The 21,990-nt window shown below is 35.2% G+C and overlaps 1 protein-coding gene across 3 annotated transcripts in view; it reads left to right on the top strand.

Annotated features, from left to right (window-relative positions):
• Window positions 1-337: 337 nt before the first annotated feature.
• ARFGEF2 (ARF guanine nucleotide exchange factor 2) overlaps window positions 338-21,990 on the top strand; it is a 58,842-nt gene continuing 37,189 nt past the window's right edge. The window contains exons 1-9 of one of the 3 annotated variants that reach the window (XM_081323376.1): window positions 338-624; window positions 9,067-9,097; window positions 10,694-10,817; window positions 11,346-11,492; window positions 13,525-13,704; window positions 15,212-15,431; window positions 16,814-16,882; window positions 17,176-17,339; window positions 18,630-18,760. In XM_081323376.1, coding sequence (XP_081179502.1) covers window positions 486-624; window positions 9,067-9,097; window positions 10,694-10,817; window positions 11,346-11,492; window positions 13,525-13,704; window positions 15,212-15,431; window positions 16,814-16,882; window positions 17,176-17,339; window positions 18,630-18,760 — 1,205 coding nt within the window. In that variant the 5' untranslated portion in view covers window positions 338-485. Of the gene's footprint in view, window positions 625-9,066; window positions 9,098-10,693; window positions 10,818-11,345; window positions 11,493-13,524; window positions 13,705-15,211; window positions 15,432-16,810; window positions 16,883-17,175; window positions 17,340-18,629; window positions 18,761-21,990 lie in introns of all 3 variants that reach the window. The other 2 variants (XM_081323375.1, XM_081323377.1) reach the window with 2 other exon arrangements.

Here is a 21,990-nt window from a genome sequence, read left to right as displayed (position 1 = left end):
TCCATAGACATTTGTTAATAATTGCACATCTATCTGGAAATGCGAACTAGACCTCGCTAAAGAAAAAAAAATGACGACGATGATGATTGACATTTTAACTCTTTCTGTATAACACCTCGATCCTTTTTTTTTTGCGCGCGCGCGTAACCAAAGAAGAAGCAGAACGTGCCTGGACCATATAAGCTCCACCCATTGCTCCTCCCTGTTCTTTCCCTCCTCCCGCCCTGCGATGCCAAACCCCGCCTTCTGGTGTCACTAACTCGACAGGGTGAGAGAGGCGTTCCACAAGGTGGCTTCCGAGAAAGGAGGTCACGTGATGGCTTCAATATGGCGGCGCCGTGTTGCTGTCTAGCCTCAACACCTCCACCTCTGAGGGAATCACGCTTCTTCCGGCTCATGGAGTTCCTCCGCGGCCGGAACCTTTGAGCGTCATTCTCGCTCCGGTAAGGACGGGCCAGGACGAAGGCCTTTAGTGCGAGAAGGCCATGCAGTTCCCGGCCCGCGAGGAGGACACTCGCACGAAGAGTATGTTCGTCTCCCGGGCCCTCGAGAAAATCCTCTCCGAGAAGGAGGTGAGGCGGCCCCCTCACGGACAGCTGAGGAGAGCTTGCCAAGTGGCACTTGGTAAGTTGAAGGAGCGAGCGAGATCGGCCCTTTGGACGTAGGCAAGATTTGAATAATTCGGTTTCTCCACAGCCGCCCCCCACCCGCTGCCCTCGCAGGGCTCCCCGGAGCCTGTCAGATGTTGGAAGCGCAGGTGGGGATAATTGGCGCTTCCATTCCCAGTCCTCCCACTTCACCCAGCGACTTTCCCCCGGAAGACAACCGAAGGTCGCTAGCTGAGCCCGAGGAAGCTTTTCTGCATTATCAACTCCCAGCCCTTCTAAGCTCACCTTTAAATGAGCCAGATATGAAACTTTAAACTCTTGTCTCCAATTGTGAAAAGTGGCTCTCCTCATCAAGGCATCCTCAGCTGTCAGCTTCTGTAAAAGTTACACATCTTTGGGTGTGAATTTGCAGATTTGCTTCTATGGAGTCTATAAAGTCCCTCGGTAATAACCAGTTAGACCCTGCTCAGGGTTCTAGATTGATAATTCCTCATGGTCGGTGAAAGGAGAAATCTAATTGTATGGATATACGGTTCTTCACCCCTGTGACCCCATAGCGAGGCTCTCTGTCAAGTGTCTGGGGAGTCGTAGATATACACATACAGTTTTCCTGGCTCCCTAGCTGCTGCGTAATAATGTCAACAAGTTAATGCAGTTGGTGGAGTCAGGACTTGTCATCAGAACCTGCTCTGTAAATTAATCTGCCACGTTGGCTCCTCCCTGGTTTGTAAACAGCTGAGTTTATTTCAGATCTTCCGGCAGGAAGTATAAAAAAATTCTCTGATCAGGTTAATTTGGACAAACATTTCTCTTTGATTCAGGAAATGAAAGCAAGGTTTGCTTTGCTTATTTTACTGCAGCATGTGGTACTGCTTGCTATGAATTTCCTGGGCTAAGCACTGATCATTTTTTCAGTTTCTGATCAAATGGATGGGCTGTGTTTTTTTTACAATTTTTATAGCCCCAGTAATATTTTTTGAAGCTCTGATTGGACAAAATCTCTTATTATAAAAATTACAAATTTTCTAAAAGAATAATCCATTGGGGACAAGGAAATATAAAAGAAATCCAAAGTATTTTAAAAAAATTATTCCAAATAATTATTTGGAGTTATTCAATGAAACTGATAAAAAATATAATTAGCATGTATTATATTATTGTATGGTCACTATTTCTGGATGTTTTTAATCCAAATATAAAAGACAATTTGACAAATATTCAGTGACAGTCAAATTTATTAAGTGTATGTATTAAAGTGATCATTGAGATATTTTTTTTCCTGAAAATGTCAGTGCTGTTTTTAAAAGGCAAAAAATTGCACAACCCTATGAGTAATGGTCAATTTAGCCTTGCTTGAGATTATTTTAAGCTGCATTTTTTGCACATATTTAGGAGTAAGTCCATTGAACTTGCTAATGGATGTAATATTGCACTCATTTAACTATGAATCATTGCTTTTTACATAATACACTAAGCAATTAAGCAAACCACATTTTAACTTAGTGTAGTGTGTGATATAGCCTCAGATTTTATAAACGTGCAGGTTTAGCCATGGCCCATGGCCAAACATAGTTGTCTGAATTCAATTTCTGCTTTCAATAAACTGGTACATGAGAATGGAGCAATGTATTGCTAAGTAATCTGCTTAACTAATCAGTTATAATTTATTTTGCAGTGCAATTTTATCTTTTGCATAAAAATAAATCCTGATGAATTTATATTGTATGCTCAGTTGTTTGTGTGTTATTGCCCTTTCATGTAATTTAAATCTATTAATTAAAAAGCTGTCAACCTGGTACTCAATTAAAATATTGGCCTATTCATATTGCATTTATGCAGCACTTTGACTGTTTTATATAAATACTATGTATTATAATTATATGGCTGAATGAGAGAGATCACTGTCATAGAAATTGAAGTTACTAATAAATATTTGTATTAAAAATGAGTATACCAGAGTGCAGTGTACTTCAGTTGTTTCCAATAGCATATATAATATTCTTTATGTATCTTTATCTACAGTTCAGAACTGGTGGTTATTGATACATTTACAGGTATAGTGGCTATACATTTCAAACTGGCTTCAAGGCTGTTTATGAGATAGTGACTGAATCAGTGTTATGGATGCTGGCAAGGAATGTTTTGATGTGGCCTTTTTGATTTTGCAAACCTGTTAATAACTTTCGGTATAATTGAGCATGTTATCTTTCTGAAATTTCTCAAACTTGATGTTATTAATTCATAATAGTTCTGGGGCAATATATCCTGTTCATGGTTGTTGATCTGCCATGTTCCACATTTTATCTTATCCCATGTGCAATTCTGCCAAAATGTGAAATTGTTAACAGGAACTGTGTATATTTTGGGGTTTTGTACCAACAGTATGTTAATGATATCCGTCTCTCTCTCTCTCCTCTCACCCAAATGTAAATTCTGAGTTGATTTCTGAATTAATGTTTGATATTTATTTATTAAATTTATATGCCACCCATATCCCTGCTAAGGTGTCTCTGCAAATTAAAAATTTAAAACTATGTAATGGATATCAGCAAAGGACTGGAGGAATATAAATTAGTAAAACTTAATTTAGTCAGACATGGCCTTGATTTATATCTGATGTGTCAGAAATTAGATCAAACACTAAGAATTCATTTTCTATAGGGTAAGGTTGGTTATTGTTTTCTTCTGAAGACTCAGAATCAAAGTTTCAGCCTACTTCTACAATCACTCCTGAACTTGGATACTCAGGTTCTGGAGTGATCTTAGATGTTTACAGTGGTGTACCAACATATCTGAACCCAGAGCAGTAAGGAGATAGAAGTTAGAAATGTTAATGTATGGTGATGATTTAAAATGTAAAACGACTTAAATCTTATTTTAATGAAATGAATTACTGGCCTATCGTATAAAGAGAGAGTTCTTAGGAAGTTCAAATGCTATTTTTTCCTACAAATTATGGTAAGGAATATGTTGAATGAAGATTCCAGGTAGAACTAGCAAGACAAAATTATGTTTTTCAGTGAATTTGCTCTCATAGTTAAGGCATCTATAGACTAGTTCCTCGGTGGTAGTATTTTATTTATTATTTGAGTTAATTTACATCTTGCCAAAGATTTTTATGCTGCATGTAATTTTGAAAATCAAACCATTGCTCACAGATTTCATGATAGATTAAAAAAACCTAATACCTTTGTAGTGCTTGTCTTATTTGAAGATTGCTTGGGAGTCTTAGATATAATATCATTTTAGATAGTGAGATGGGTGGTGTATAAATTAAAGAAATAATAAATGAGTAAAATAAAAATAATTCTTTTTAAAACAGATATGTGTAAATATGGTATTAGACAATTTAGAGGTACAAAGTGCTATACAAATCAGTATCATTTACAAGCTGAAAAGCTACAGCTGCAACATGATTATATTAAGCTGAAGAATATTCCTTAGTACTGGACGATAACTGTACATTATTGAAATGTTCTTTGAAAGCCATTCATTCTTTAATTACAAAAAACTTGTTCTGACTGCCAACACTGTTTTGGTATTCTGTAGCAAATAACACTGTTTGCATTTTGCTCTATTTCACTTAACTGCCTAAAGTTCACAAAACACAGTGAATAATTTCCAAAATATCTATGAAACTAGTTGAAACCATGGTAAGAATCTTACCACAGCTGATAGCATTCAACTCAAACTGGTGGCTTCAACTGCCAACAGGCACTAAAACTGTTCTTATCTACAGTTCTGCAGATACAGGAAGAAAGGAAACATGATGGAAGATTTCTTTGAAATCTTTTCTAATAGCAACCACATACTGAATTTAAGTGTTTTGTACTGAATACATTGTTGATCCAAGATTTACTATAAAATATGTATAGCTTTTTAATGGTGAATGTAATGTTTCTCCCAAAACTTATATCAAATTATATCCTGATATATTTCAGTCTGGAATTGAAACAATCATCATGTGTTTTCAATTACTGAACTAGTTAGGTGCATCTGAGTTTTGCATCATGAGGAACATGAAGTTTTGATCTAATTTAGGAACAATCACTCTAATATTGCCAAGTAATAGTTGTTAAAATACAGTCATTCATTCTTTTCACAAAAGAGTGGATTGTGGTTGATAGTTCCCAGTGACTTTATCAGCATTTAGCATTAGAAATTGAGCATTCTGTTCTAGATTACAAGTGAGTCTTGTTGACTTTCTTTTCCATTCTTACTCTTCTCCACAAATTAAAATTAACTGTTTGCAATAGTGGCAAATATCTGTAGCTCGGGTGTAGGATGAGGGTGAATGTTCATTTTCCAAGATTGTGGGTTGGTTTCTGAATGTTTCATTACCAGGCTAGTTATATTCAATTTGAATATATTCAAAGATGGTGCACAGTTTGGGGGGGGTGTTCCCAGACATACAGCTCCTGCCCAATGAGCAGATGGCAGCTCTGGACACAAAAGGCTTTTACCCAGCTTCATCTAATGTGCCAGTTGAGCTAGTTACACCAGTTCTTAGATCAGGGGCACTCAGTCATTCATGCCCTGACTGGACTATTGCCATGCACTCTACATAGGACTGCCATTGAAGAGAAACATCAGCTGGTCCAGAATGCAGCAATGTGGACAGTGATGGGCAGGCCTCAGTATCCTCATGTAACACGTCTGCTTTGTGACCTGTACTGGTTGCCAGGTTGCTTCTGGATGTTATTAAAGGGTGTTGATTGCTACATATAAAGTCCTACATGATGTAGAGCCTGGTTATTTGAGGGCCTTATATCTGGCCAGTTCAATCTGGCAGGATTGGTGCACTCCAGGTTCTATAGATTAAACTGCCATTTGTCTGGACCCTGGAAGCATGCTTTCTCTGTAGCAGCACCTGCCCTCTGGAATGAGGTTTCCCCCAAAATTTGAGCAGCTCCAACTCTACTGGAATATTGCAGAGTTTTAAAAACCTGGCTCTCTGCTCAGCTTTTTGAGAGAAGGAATTATTTCTTTGCCATCACTGTTCTTTTATGCTGGTTTTGTATGTTTTTTTACTTGTTCTTTGTTTTTAAATGTTTTAACAATTGTAAGCCACCCACAGTTGCTGAGAGTTGGATGGCGTTTAATTATTTTTATTATAGGTGGTCTCATAGTCTGCTTAGGCTGTGTTGAGCATTTTTGTCCTATACTGAATGCTTCCCAAGGATCTGGGATAAGGAGAGGTGGTTGTTCAATAATGTTAAAAGGTATTGTTGCAGGATGTAAGTTGCTCCAAGTAAACTTCCTTTGCAATTGACTGATGGTGATTTTGTCAGTGCTGAATGATTTGGATTGCACACAAAGCACCTATTACTATCTTTACTTCCTATTGGCAGATCTTTATATTTTGTGATTTTCTCCATTTCTTTCTCTTCTGTTGTCTCCAGGTATTGCAATGTTCGCTATCCAGAGCTTTTTTAAAATTTATCTTATCAACAATTGTTAAATCCTTAAGTGTGGTGCACCAGATGCTTGTCTGATTGCATTCTATAGTCCCAGAGTACTTTAGCTTCTTTATTTTCTATTATTTTGTTTATTTGTGGTCTCCCCCAGTTTTTTCATGCAGACAAGTGGTATTTCTTGCAGAAATATTATGGTAGGTTACACTATCAGCCAGATGTTTAGACTGGATTTGGCATTTATTATTATGGAAAGCATTATGTATCATTTAATTTTTTTAATATTATTTTTTAATAAAACAAGCAGCTTCTTTAAAAAAATCACTAGTTTATAATAAAGCAAATGGTTCTTAGAATCAACACAATAATTACAACATTGTAATCACACTTCTAGGCATCATCATTATATTGAGAAATATAGGTACGTGGAAGCAGAAGAGCGGAAAAACTAATTATATTGCAATCATAAAGTCGTTATGGTCAAAATCCTAAAACTATGTAGAAGGAAGATACATTTAAATGATTTAGTTTCTCTTAGGTGTTCTGCAAGATTTAGGTTACAATTTGGACTGCTGGGACAAATAAAAAAACAAACCTGACCTGATTCTCTTATTTTTCAAAATATCAAATGTAGTTAAACAGAGAGGAACTGTCTATGGATATGTACAGTTTGTGTGTGTGTGTGTGTGTGTGTGTGTGTGTGTAAGGAAGAATGTGACAGGTAAAGCAAGAAAAAGCCAACATTAGCGAACAAAGTATTGTGCAATGCCTTCTGGCATATATTGTACAGTTTTCCCTAATCAGACTTCCATGCTGCAATCTTAATTTAAACAATTCTGCCTTGGAAAGTAGCCAGATTAGATTTTTTAAAGTAGAGTTTCCAAATACAGACATCAGTCAAATGGTATGAAAGTTCAGTGCCACATCATCATAGTTATGAAGTACAGTAATTTCCAAAATATATTTCCAAAAAAAATTAAATGGATATTATAATATTAGAGCAACAGCATAATACCTTAGTTATTGGCTTCTCAAAGCAGATGCCATTTAAAAGTCTATCTAATGGAAACATATTTTAAAATAACATGTAGTATCATAGTTCCAATCTTGATATTTGCAATTAAACCAGCAGAAGTTGGACAAGAAAACATAGTTGGGCAAACATAGAGAGTATATATTTAAAAAATTATAAATGTACAAAAAGATAATAATGTACTTATACTGAGAGTACCAAAATATTCTTAACCAGCTTACAAAGCCAATAAGGTTGTGACTTACCTCATTTCAGAATATAGGAAAGGATTGGCAATTGAAAGAACATTGATGTTTGGATAACTTGTTTGGGAAGTTCAGGAAAGACTCTTTAAATGTATTCTGGATGATTACATGGTATCTGACAAATGATTTTATATGTAGCCATAAGACTGGATTAATAGTTTCTAAATTTTGGTTTCCTATTGTTTTATCTGAAAAATTTGGAGGTCTTCCAAATAAGGCCCAATCCTGTTAATTCATATGAGATAAGATTCTGCCTTTTTTTTTATCAAATGATGAAACTGGGAACTTGTGATTGTGAGCAATTTCAGTATTTTCCCAGACTGCTGGCAATGTATGTGTGGATGGGACAATGCCATTTCAAGCCAGCAAAACTTAGACACAGCAACATCTTAGTGCTTCTGTTGAAGAGGCAATTGGGACTCCCATTGGAGAGGATTCTTGGCTTATCCTATCTCCCACTTCCAAGGATCCTATGATAGTTGCATGCTGGCATGATTAGGTAAGGAGTCCAAATGCAGAATTACCAAAGTACCAGCATTAAGATTTTGGAAGGCAACTGAAGTCTGCCGTTGTGGCAAGTCTGCCATGTGGAGAAGTATTAGAAGTTTATTTTCTTTTTTTTTTTGTTACTCAAGAGGAGAAAAGGATATGTGATTAGGCATAGACCTAAGGAAACAGGTAAGGCAATTTCAGTGAGTTAATCTCTTGGGCGAACAGATCCATGAACTTGATTAGCTCATAATTTTCTAAAAATTCTGTAAATTGTTAAATGCATAAAAATACCCATCCTCAATATCAGATGCATTTTACACTAGCTTCAGAAGAATTAGAGGAAAAAGTGACTGGTAATTTAGAAGTGTTCTTATTAAGTAAATTGCATGATAAGGTTGATAGTGAAAGAAGGTAGTTCAGATCTTCAAATAAATATTTGGCCTACTATATTACTATCATATTTAAATCAATAGAAGTACATGTGGCACTTTAAAGATTACATTTATTATCTTATAAACTTCTGGGGTCATAGACTGCTAATCAGATACAGTATGATATGGGCAAGCATATGATTTATGCATACATTTATTAATAATAGATTTACTAGTCTTAAAGGTTTGAGAAGGCTTTCCTCCTTTTACTGCAAGAGATTAAATATAAATCCAGATGTTTTTTCATAATTGTGATATTGAAATATAGATTGTTTGCTTTGTAATTATGTATTACTTAAATCTTTTGTTTTGAGAAATCTAGGCAAGCATGCTTTTCCCACAATGATCAACAAATGGCTAGGAACCTTTCTGAAATAATAATTAGTTCACAAATATCAGACAGTAACACTGAAGAAAGCATATAACTATGAAAATCATTTGAGATTTTCATCCTCCATATTGTATCTTGTAGACATTGAACAGTATAGCCATCAATAACTCCAGTGGTCTCAGTATGCAGTATGTGGGATGGATGTAGTATCTAGCTGCCAGTTGACATGTACAAGAAAGTTTACAAGCATGTGAACAATCTTAGTATTCATACGACACCATAACAAATCTGAATGCTACTATACTCTATAATTACTAAAAAGGTGTTATTTTAAAATTGATAAAATTAGCCTACTGTTATATAGAGAAGTCTTTGTTGGTATTTACCTTAAAAACTCAGTTATTTGAAAATATAAGAACATTTCCAAAGAAATTTGTATATTTGTATGCAAGTCTGACATAGGTCTTAAGCCTTCAACATTTAAAACAACATATATTTCTTTTTCCCCTTAGATGAAATAAAAGCAGAATTAGAAGAACAAAGGTAAGTAAATTCTCTGACATGTCAATGTGTCAAAGACTATTGATCATCTAGCTTGAGGTATTTGTAACATTTGTTAAACATTGCGAATAGATTGGGTCTTGGCATACAGCAAAATGTTATTTATTTGAATATTTTGATAAGTTATATAAAGATAAAACTTCGATGATTCCTTCTGCTAGTAATATGTTTCCTACTAGTGATATATGTTTACCACTTGTATCCAGACATGAAGGAGCAGGTGGACAAAAATAGTTTGGGATACTGAAGAAACTTTCAGAGTTTCAGAAACTTATTTGTAACTATTTAGAAAAGTGAAGGATTTGAGGAAGGGATACATGTTTAAGCAACTCTTGTGGCTATGTATGGTCTACTTAAAACGGTCATTCTATTTCAGTTACTAGCAACGACTTTCACACTTCTGAAAGATAATGCATACCACTTCCTTTCTTTTCAACTGGATTTTTTCCCCATACCTATAATTTATCTATTTTCTGCTATTCCCTATCATCATTTTTCATATCAATCATAATTTAGGCATTTAAATGGCATGGACACAGATATAATTAACAAGGTTAATTAACTACAGCTAAATTCTGTTTATATTCCTTTCCAATAATTTTGGCTTTTAATATTTTCTAAACCTCAGTTTGCTTAATGACATGTTTTGCTTGTCATTAACATAAATCAGTGATTTTTGGAAGAATGTTAGTGATTTTTTAAATAGTTTTATATTTTAATTGATTATTTTCCTCACTGGATTTTTGTAAATGGTTTTTGATCATCTTAAATTCCATAATCACATAAAAATAATATTGTAAAAATATTTCATAAACATGTTATGACTTTCATGTTTTTAATTTATAATTATAATATATAATTATAACATTAGTTTATATGATGTGTGCATCAGTCCCTTTTTAAAAAAGAAATTTTAAGCACTGACGTGATGTGCAGTAATATAGTCTCTTAGACTATTTTAGTGGTAGCAACATCTGACATTTTCTCACCCAAAACCTAATAATCAGTTAAAATACTTGAACTTCTAAGTTAAATACAACAGTGAAGAAATACTGTAAATTGGTTTGCACACCAAAAGTATACCATAACAAAGTTGATAAATGAAAGCACAAATGGAAATCTTTATTTGTCTTCTTGAGAGAAATGTTTATTTTGTGCACCTACAAATTACTGCCTTCCGAGAATGACTCTGTACACAAATTTTCATCAATGAACAATTCCAATTGTTTGTACTTGGGGTGGAGTTAAAATATTATCTTGCAAAAGGGAACTGGTAGTAACTTGATGTTGTAAGATGACATAGGGAGTTCTGCTTGTCTTTGTGCTGAATTTTAATAATCATGGATATTGAAGATTATAGCCCTAGGCTTCAGTATTTCAGCTGCCTGTTGATAAACCTACTTCCAAGCAGGTATGAAAGAGTAGGCTTTCAATACCTAGAAACAATAATTGATGAAAGTATTGAGCCAGTTAGATATATTTAACATACAGAGGACAATCTGATACAGAACTGGCACAAGCTTTAGTGTGAAAATGATTTATCATATCGAATAATTTTGTTTGAATTTTTCTAATTAGCCAAGGCAGTGAAACCATACCAAAAGCAAACTTCATTGAAGCTGATAAATATTTTCTCCCATTTGAGTTGGCCTGTCAGTCAAAATCTCCACGGATTGTCAGCACCTCTTTGGATTGCTTACAGGTATTTTATTGAAATTTAATCTGTTAACTCCCTTGGGTAAATTGGTTTTACTTGCTGAGTTTATGTTCTACAATTGTATGTATGTGTGTGTTTCAGTACAAATGTTACTGTGCTGTATTGGGAACTTATCTGTCCCTTTGAGCAATGTTTTGAACATTCCTGTTTGACTTCTGTTGATATCAGTTGGTTTAGTTTTTTAAGTGCTTCATTTCCCCACACATCATGCTTAAAATATTCTTTTTAATGCCATTTACGTGCAATGCAGCTTTGTGGGGGGAAAAATAGAAACAGATTAATTTTTATTCTCAAATCCCTTCTCCCCCTCCCAGCTTTAATAGTTCCATCTCCTTCCCTGGATTTATTCATGAAGATGTTCTGGTAGTTTGAATATGTTAAGAGATCTAAGGTATTGATCAGCTGAAAATGAACTTAAGACTGTGTGTGTGTGTGTGTGTGTGTGTGTGTGTGTGTGTGTGTGTGTATCATGTATATACGCATGGTAAATATATATATATATTTCTTGCCTAGAAACTCATTGCTTATGGACATATCACTGGCAATGCTCCAGACAGTGGAGCTCCTGGAAAACGCCTGATTGACCGCATAGTTGAAACAGTGTGCAACTGCTTTCAGGGTCCTCAGACTGATGAAGGAGTACAGTTACAAATAATAAAGGTAACTTCTTAATGTACCTTTTAGAAAACTGGATATTTTGTTAGTCTTCTGTTATTTCAAGAGAATCCTTGTATTCATTTATAGAGTAATTTTCTTCTTATGTTCTCCAACATTGATGAATCTCTTGATATTTATAAATGTATGCCTTATTTAAGAAGTAGGTTCTTAAATAAGGCACATATTCTGTTCTTATGGAACATAAGAAAACCATGTATAATACTTTCTGCCTTCTCAGTTATTTTGCTTATTGAGGTTGTATTCTGTGCTTTTACTTACATCTTACTCAGTTCCCTATTTTCTCATTTGGCATCACATTTCCTACTGCCTATTTTTAAATAACTGATTGTTGCATAAGCACCACTACTGTTTTAAGACTCTTTTCAAATTAAAAATTCTTACGAGTGATCTTGTCCCCAAACAATGAATAGATTTTAAAAATATTCCATGTATTTCAAATATTTTCTAAATGTTTTAAGTATGTGTATGTGTATATATATATATATATATATATATATATATATATATATATATATATATATATATATATATATATATATATATATATATATATATATATATATATATATATATATATTCTGCAACATTCTCTTTTAAAGGCTTAAAAATTGAATTTGAGCTACATATGACATTCAGTCACATGTTATTTTTGTCCAGGTAAGTAAAAACAAATTGGTAATGGGAAATACTGAGAAGGAAGGTGTTAGAGATAGGGAGAAAATCTAAGACTTAAAACATAGTGCTACGTACAGTGGCTGGAAAGTTAAGTTCCCATTGAAATTTTTTGGCCTTGCTTTTGAACTGGCCAAAGTAAATGACTTACCCAATGTGCTAATTCATATAAATCATAATTTACTGGCTTTATTCAACTGAATGTCAATGGCACAGTTCACTCAAAATACATCATCATAATCACATAAATCACATTACAGTATACGATTATTTGAGAATACAGCCCAAGATCTGTAAGAATGCAATATTAATTCCTGGTTAAGTGGATAAGATTATAATAGTGTCACTTTAACAGCACATAGAGAACAAGTTCATAGATATACAGTTCTTGGACATTTACTTTTGCACTAGTAATATAAAAGCAGTACTGTGTGAGCCTAAGGAACATTAAATGCAAGCTGTAAGCATGCAGAATTGTCCTCTTGCATTTATAAGTACTTTTGACATAAGGGAAAATAGTATGATTTATTTGATAAAAATCTGGAATAAAATAGTTGCTACAGATTAGATAGCATTTTCCCAAGCAAGAAATTGTTCTTGGGGGTTACTTCCTACCTTCTATAACAGTGGTGTTAAACTGCTGGCCCGCGGGCTGGATGCATCACAACAAAACCGCGCCCACCCCATTACCTGCAATGGGGAAAAAGCTCCGATATGTCGTGCTATGTCACGTGACGTCGCAAGTTTGACATGTCTGTTCTATAAAGAAGTATTTCAGGACAACAGTGTGTGTTGCTGCCAAGGAGGTGGGGGGTGGGGCTATTTTATTATTTTAATATGTATATATAATATATAATCAGCCCAGGTTCGAATCTCAGATAAAGGGTATGACTGACTGATGAGAACATAAGAAGTTCGAAATGGCCATATCAGCCTCCCTAAATTCTTTATTAGCAATTTGAATAATTTACACAAATAATGAGCTGTCATACGTTGTGACTATAACCTGTGGATAGCCTTGGGTTAGGCCAAAACAGGAAAGAAAGATTTAATTAGCAAGGTGTATTCAAAAGACTTGACAATACTTCACACACACACACACACACACACACACACACACATTGTGCTTTATTTTCTGTAAGCTGCCTGGAGTCCATGTGAGCAGTTATATAAATTTTCCTAAATAAATAAATAAAATCAACATATGTTAGCAAAGGTTTGGTGAATTTTATTCCTTTTTTAACCCTTACTTCAAAAACACCTATTTAAAAGTGCTGAGTAATACATATTTTAAAAAAAGGTTTTGTTAATTTATTATAATGTCTATGTGCCTTTTTTCCAGGCTCTTCTTACTGCTGTCACATCTCCATATATAGAAATTCATGAAGGAACAATCCTTCAAACTGTTAGAACTTGTTACAACATCTACCTGGCCAGTAAAAATCTCATTAATCAAACAACTGCCAAGGCTACTCTCACTCAAATGCTGAATGTCATTTTCACACGGATGGAAAACCAGGCTGTATGTAACAAATATTTCTTTCTCTGACTTATACTGTATATGCATCTTTGATTATTGATTATGCTATTGTTTTTCCTTTTTTATATTCATGTTGTGTATTATCTAAAAATAGAAGAAATGACTCAATTGAGAGAGTTTGTGGGTTATTTTTTTATTTGCAATCTGCTTATTTTAGATCTTGCAACTCAGTTGTCATCTGTTTTCCTCATAATGATGGCATATTGTGCTATTGATAGCAATCCTAATTAGGAAGGATTCCAAGGGCGGCAAAAATGGAACTTGGTAATTAAAAGTTCCTTGGCACTGGGTTTAGAATAAACTTTAGACATAAAACTTGTGTTTGCTGTTTTCTTCCCCTCTTATTTACCTAGTATGTCCACTATTTTTTTATTTGGCATATTCACAAATGTGATATTTCCTGAATCAGTCAAGAATCTAGTTAGTAAAATTGAAAATATACGTTCAAATCACAGTGTACACTTTAACCTGTTGTTTCCTATCCATGTCTTGGATGATAATTATGTTCAACTTCATTTAGACCTGATGACAAACTCAGAAAAGGAGAAGAGTTTATGATTTAATTTGTGTGACTTATCCTCCAAATCGTGTATCCTGTCAAAACAGATTCTCTGCAGCTCTATTCCAAAATTTAAAACAACAGATGGAACTTTGTTTCATTTTGTGATGGAAAACTAAAATGTAATCCTAAGTAGACTTTACAAAGCTTAAAGAAAAAAGGGAAACCCAACCCTGATCCAAAATATCTGAGAAAATAAATGATTAACTCTATATTTACTGTATGATATAACATTCATTGTTGTGTTATCCATTTCAGCCTTCACTATATCAAAAGTTTTAAGACGGTCCCTATTTTAGATTGCATGCTTCTGGAAGATGCTGACTATAACTGATATTGTTTGATATTCCTGCACTGAATGTCAGATTAAAAGGGCATAATAAAAAACAACCTTTGTTTTCCTTAAGTTGAGGAAATACTTTCTATTGGCTTTCTTTCTTTTCCTTTCCCCCCTCATATTTATATTAGTTTGCATTTGTTTTTATCTTCCTTTTAAAAATGTTTTAATATGAGAAAATGTATTATAGATGAAATGTGAAATAGTAATAATTTTATTTAAATTTAATTGCCTAATCTTATAGATTTGGGTAGCTTATAAATACAAAAAAAACCCACACACATAAGAAAAGCAATTAAAAGCATACAAACCCCACCCAGGTAGCCTAAGCTAAAAGAATAATAAAAATAATATCTGAAACCAAACCCCAGGCCTGAGTTTCTCTCTCCCTCTCCCTCTCTCTACACACACACATTTTGGAAAACACTTCATACTACAGTGTCCTGGAACATTAAACAAGGCATTTGTTTAATATATAGGAAGACATAAACATTTGGAACCACTTTAAGAGTATTTAGTTATGTTTCTTTCTGTTAAATATTTTTTGGAACATATTTTGATGTATGTTGTGGAAACACTTTCATTTTTTTAAGATGCAAGAGACAAGAGAACTAGAAAAACCAATTCAACAAAAATCCCAATCTCCTATGATTCATACTGTGTCAGGGTCTCCTAAATTTAGCCGACTGAAGAATAGCCAACAAGAAAGCAAACCCTCGACTCCTGTAAAAGCAGACTTGACTAATGGAGAGCCAGAAAAAAAAGAAAATGGAGATGACAAACCACAGGATGATTCCACTTCTGCAGAACGTGGTAATTAAACCTTAGTATATGTGGCTTAAAACTTTATGGAGGTCTGGTTCAATGCCAATGCTGCATTCCACTCACTTCGCCTATTGTGTGCTAACTTCATTATAAAGGTCATGGTTTGAATTTTGCAAAGTTCTCCATTACATCTAAACAGTAAAACTATGAAACTGGCTTAGTCAACAAACCACACAAAGTATCTAGTATCTGAGGATGGCCTTAAGGGACAAAATGAAGAGCCACTACTAAGGCAATGATCAGACAAGCATGACTCAAATCCATTCCAAGAAACTAATTTGAGTAAATGACCCAGATTGTTTGCCCCCTCCCCCATATGAAAGGGTAGCACATTCAGATTTGCAATATTCTATTACTGTAGCTTTTTTAAATAAAAGTAGTTTTAGATCTATATGGCATTGGTCTGGTGTACCTTATAAAACTGAGAGTGTTCACCATTAAGTTAAAGTGCCATAATTTATAAGTAATGCGGAACTGTAGCTGAATACAAATTAGGACTGTTGCATCCAAGCCACAGCATGATTTGGGAAGGGGGAAAAATAAAAAAAGAAATGTAATGTCATGACACTGATACTGCTGCGTAAATCATAGTTTTGGGTAATTCTTCTAATATATTCAAAGTAAAGTAAAATGATTAATCTAGAATGGCAATTTTGATTTACCTTTCTTTCTTAAGAAAGTATACTTTTACATTTTGATGAATTTATTCTAACATTTTATCATTTTTCTTCCATTGACCACTTTAAAAAAATCTAGCTCGCAGAGTATTTTAAAAAATGGTTATCTGCAGGCAATAATCATGTCAGTATATTATCAGTGTATTATGTAACATCAGGATTTCATAATTTCTGTTCTATTATTGTTCTGTTTATAAGGCATAATCTTTTAGGAGGGCTCTGTCTCATCACAACTATTGATTCTCAGTGATTTTTAATAGCTCATCACTGAGCAGAATGTACCCATGAGATGCAGTTCAGTGTAGCATGTATGTTACAATTAAGTGACATTGTAATATTCTTTACATAGCACCCGATTTGTCTTTGAGTTGTGTAGACAGGTGTCTTGATAAACATGCATATTGAGAAATCTGCAGGAAGCTTCTGATAATTGTAATCACCTCTGTGGAGAGCCTTATTTTATGAGTAGTGCAATAGCTGTCCAAGCCAGTAGTTGTGACTGTCAGGGGTGGCTCATTGCCCCATTGAGGAAGTTTGTAAGTCTCCTGTGCAAATTGGATATTAAAGGTCAGTTTTTTTCTTACTAGGCTTCATGAATTTACAAAAAAATTCAGGGACTAGTGCTTTTTTAAAAAAAGATGATCAATCGCAATTTTTTTCCAAATAACTTCTTAATATATATTTTATCAGAAGAAGAAACTGATGGAGGCAAAGAAATTGTTAAAGAAATCTTGGAGGATGTGGTCACTTCAGCGGTTAGAGGTAAACGTTATTTGGCTAGGTCTCTCTCTTTCTTCCTGCCTTTTTAAAAAGAACATCCTCATTCTTAATTTTTTATTTAGGATGACACTCTTGGTAAGAATAAATTAAAACCAGACCTAACTGCCTTTTCACATAAAAGATTCTGTATCAGCCTAACAACTCCCATATCATTAGAGAAAAACGGATTCAGTACTTTAGCAAATTTCTATTTTCTTATTGTTTTCTATTGACTCTCTGAATTAAATTCTTTACAAAATGTTTGGTATGTAATTATGACAAATACAACTCTTCAGCCTCTTTAGACGAAGAACTTCTAAAGCAAGGTCTGCCTGAATCAAGTGGGATTTTACCTGAGCTGGGAACTCCAGTTCTTGCCTCTCCAAGTGGCAGTCATGAAAATCAGCAAGCAAATGGAATTTCAGATGATAGACAGTCTGTCTCCTCCACAGATAATCTGGTAGGGCTCTTAAACATATAATAATTTGAATGTAAAACTCCTAACTTTGGGGAGAAGGGGATTGTTTGAAGATAGGTATCTGTGGCTAGGGTTGGAGAAGACACTAAAATATTTGGACGGGCAAACCTAGCTCCAAAACCAACAAATGGTCAAAACCTATGGATTTCATTAACAATTTAGCTACTTAGGTTGGTATTTACTACTATGATAAAACAGATGCTGCATTGTTCTATTGAACTATGAATTTGGAGCAAAGTATAACAAAATGAAAACTTTATTTTTGGAATATTAGCTTAACAATCTTTTTGCAGTTAATTCTACTTTCTGTCAAACCTTTTAGATTTTTTTAAATTCTACCTTTATTATTTTTATAAGCAACTCAAGATGGCACATATGCCTAATAGTTTTTCCTCCTCCTATTTTTCTACAACAACTCTGAAATTGGTTGGATTGCGAGTGAGTGACTGGCTCAAAGTCATCCATTGGTTTTCATGCATAAGCTCGGACCAGAACTCACAGGTTTTGCTGGGTTTGCCCCATCTATTAGCTGTAGCTATAATTTATTAACACATCCATAGAAATTAGTTGTACTTTGTTCTGCTAAGATAGAATTGCATAAAATTTTCTATATTCTTATAATATGATGAATTAGCTACTGTAATGATAAATATACATATTTATTGCTGTGTCATAGGCAAGCATACATGAATGTGCTGCTTTTTTATAATGCATTTTAACTCACCACAACTGGTTAGATATAATAGATATTTTAATTCAGGTGCTTGGATGTTAACTTTAAAAAATGTATGCTTTTCATAAAAAAATATAATATTAGAGAACCATAATATTAGAAAATACAATTATTTTTTTTATAAACAGCTTAGTTGAGCTAACATGTTAAAGTAATTTCTTAATATTAATCGAATGTTAGATTCAACAGTAGTAAATATATTTTTATATCAGCTTTATTTAGAATCTGACTAAAGTGGGTTGTAGGCGTAAATGATTCACTTTCAGATTTAATCATTACCTGTCCACTTGAGTTGAGAGCCCGTGTTTTTAATGGTATTGTATTGGAAAAAATGGGAAGAAATTGTGCAACCATTATTCAAGCTGCACAAATCTGAGGATACACACATACACATAGAGTTACAGGTTCATTCTTGCGTAATGTTCAATCTCAAAAAAGTTGTTCTGCCTTTTAATGTTAGAGTATAATCATCACTAAAGAGTTAAACACCGGTCAAAATTAGCCATCCTAACTAATTCTTCTGTTGCTTTGATTTTTAGGAAACTGATGTCCCTGGGCCTCAAACCGTTGCAAAGTTCTCCCATATCCTTCAGAAAGATGCCTTTCTTGTGTTCCGGTCATTGTGCAAACTTTCAATGAAACCACTTGGTGATGGGCCTCCAGATCCCAAGTAAAAACTAAAAGAAAAATTATGACTTGTATTTTCTCCATTTGCTAGTACAAATATCAGAGAACAAATTAATCACTTACAATTTGATTTTACCTGCTTATGTAGAAAAGCTAAACCATTTTAGTAAAAAGAAACATTCTCTTAATAATTTAATTTGCTTTCTGACTGAATCCACTGTTTTCCAAATGACATATAGTACTAAGATGGTATACACTGTATATTCATCCCAAAATATGAAACTTGCAAAGCTTGCTATCCAAGAACCGAATTTAGGTTCTTGTAAATACCGGTGGGCCAAACAAATGCCTTTGGACCCATGTGTTTTATTCTCAAGTGTCAGAAAAGAAAATATTGTGTGGATAAGTTATTGAGTTATTGATACTGCTGCTAGAATAGAAGATGGTTGTGTGCACAAAGAGGAAAAGACAATATTAGAAGGAGCATAGTAAATGAAAAGGCATGTAGTGAGATTATTTTTACAATATAAATTGCTTTATTTCTTAATTTAGTTAAAACTAAAATGGAGTCTTGTAAGTTTGTTGTTGTTGTTGTTAGCTGCGAAGTCGTGTCCGACCCATCGCGACCCTATGGACAACATTCCTCCAGGCCTTCCTGTCCTCTACCATCTTCTGGAGTCCATTTAAGCTCACGCCTACTGCTTCAGTGACTCCATCCAGCCACCTCATTCTCTGTCGTCCCCTTCTTCTATTGCCCTCGATCTTTCCCAGCATTAGGCTCTTCTCCAGTGAGTCCTTCCTTCTCATTAGGTGGCCAAAGTATTTGAGTTTTAGCTTCAGGATCTGGCCTTCTAAAGAGCAGTCAGGATTGATCTCCTCTAGGACTGACCGGTTTGATCGCCTTGCAGTCCAAGGGACTCGCAGGAGTCTTCTCCAGCACCATAGTTCAAAGGCCTCAATTCTTTCTTATGGTCCAACTTTCACTGCCATACATTGCAACTGGGAAGACCATAGCCTTGACTATACGCACTTTTGTTGACAGGGTGATGTCTCTGCTTTTTAGTGTGCTGTCTAGATTTGCCATGGCTTTCCTCCCCAGGAGCAAGCGTCTTTTAATTTCTTGGCTACAGTCCCCATCTGCAGTGATCTTGGAGCCCAGGAAAATAAAATCTGTCACTACCTCCATTTCTTCCCCATCTATTTGCCAGGAATTGAGAGGGCCAGATGCCATGATCTTGGTTTTCTTAATGTTAAGTTTCAACCCAACTTTTGCACTCTCCTTCTTCACCCGCAACAAGAGGCTCTTTAGTTCTTCTTCACTTTCTGCCATTAGAGTGGTATCATCTGCGTATCTTAGGTTGTTGATATTTCTTCCGGCAATCTTAATTCCAACTTTTGATTCATCTAGCCCTGCCTTTCTCATGATGTGCTCTGCATATAAGTTAAATAGGCAGGGCGACAGTATACAGCCTTGCCGGACTCCTTTCCCAATTTTGAACCAATCAGTGGTTCCATGTCCAGTTCTCACTGTTGCTTCTTGACCCGCATATAGGTTTCTCAAGAGACAAATAAGATGGTCTGGTACTCCCATCTCTTTAAGAACTTGCCACAGTTTGTTATGATCCACACAATCAAAGGCTTTAGCATAGTCAATGAAGCAGAAGTAGATGTTTTTCTGGAACTCCCTAGCTTTCTCCATGATCCAGCGTATGTTGGCAATTTGATCTCTAGTTCCTCTGCCTCTTCGAAATCCTGCCTGTACTTCTGGTAGTTCTCGATCCACATACTGCTGAAGTCTAGCTTGTAGGATTTTAAGCATGACTTTACTAGCATGAGAAATGAGTGCAATGGTGCGATAGTTTGAACATTCTTTGGCACTGCCTTTCTTTGGAATTGGAATGTAAACTGATCTTTTCCAATCCTGTGGCCACTGTTGAGTTTTCCAAATTTGCTGGCAAATTGAGTGTAGCACTTTTACTGCACTGTCTTTTAAGATTTTGAATAGCTCAGCTGGAATACTGTCACCTCCACTAGCTTTGTTGTTGCTCAGCTTTTCTAAGGCCCACTTCACTTCACATTCTAGGATGTCTGGCTCAAGGTCAGTGACCACCTCATTGTGATTATCAGGGACATTAAGCTCATTCTTGTATAGTTCTTCTGTGTAATTTTGCCACCTCTTCTTAATCTCTTCTGCCTCTGTTAGGTCCCTGCCATTTTGGTCCTTTATCATGCCCATTTTTGCATTAAACGTTCCCTTCATCTGTCCAATTTTCTTGAAAAGATCTCTGGTCCTCCCTATTCTATTGTTTTCTTCTATTTCTTTGCACTGTTCATTTAAGAAGGCATTCTTATCTCTTCTAGCTATTCTCTGGAATTCTGCATTCAATTGGGCATATGTATGTTTTTCTCCCTTACCTTTCGCTTCCCTCCTTTCCTTAGCTATTTGCAAAGCTTCCTCAGACAGCCATTTTGCTTTCTTGCATTTCTTTTTCTTTGGGATGGTTTTGGTTGCTACCTGTTGTACAATGTCGCGAACCTCTGTCCATAGTTCTTCAGGCACTCTGTCTATCAGATCTAATTCCTTAAATCTATTTGTCACCTCTACTGTATATTCAACAGGGATATGATTTAATTCATACCTGAGTGGCCTAGTGCTTTTCCCTACTTTCTTCAGTTTAAGCTTAAACTTTGCAAGGAGAAGCTCATGGTCTGAGCCACAGTCAGCTCCTGGTCTTGTTTTTACTGACTGTATAGAGCTTCTCCATCTTTGGCTGCAGAGCATATAGTCAATCTGATTTCTGTGTTGACCGTCTGGTGATGTCCATGTGTAGAGCCGTCTCTTGGGTTGTTGGAAAAGAGTGTTTGCTATGACCATCGTATTCTCTTGACAAAATTCTATCAGCCTGTGCCCTGCTTCATTTTGTACTCCAAGGCCAAACTTGCCTGTTATTCCAGTTATCTTTTGGCTTCCTACTTTAGCATTCCAATCCCCCATGATGATAAGGACATCATTTTTTGGTGTTAGTTCTATAAGGTGCTGTAGGGCTTCATAGAACTGGTCAATTTCATCCTCTTCAGCACTGGTGGTTGGGGCATAGACTTGGACTACTGTGATATTGAATGGTTTGCCTTGGATTCGAACTGAGATCATTCTGTCATTTTGAGGATTGTATCCCAGTATTGCTTTTCCTACTCTTTTATTGACTATGAAGGCTACTCCATTTCTTCTGAGGGATTCTTGCCCGCAGTAGTATACCTGATGGTCATCTGAAT

The sequence above is a fragment of the Vipera berus genome, assembly GCF_964194415.1.
Source record: "Vipera berus genome assembly, chromosome: 3".
Lineage (NCBI taxonomy): Eukaryota > Metazoa > Chordata > Lepidosauria > Squamata > Viperidae > Vipera > Vipera berus.
The sequence above is the reverse complement of the archived record's forward strand: the minus strand, read 5'-3'. Positions and strand labels throughout refer to the sequence as shown.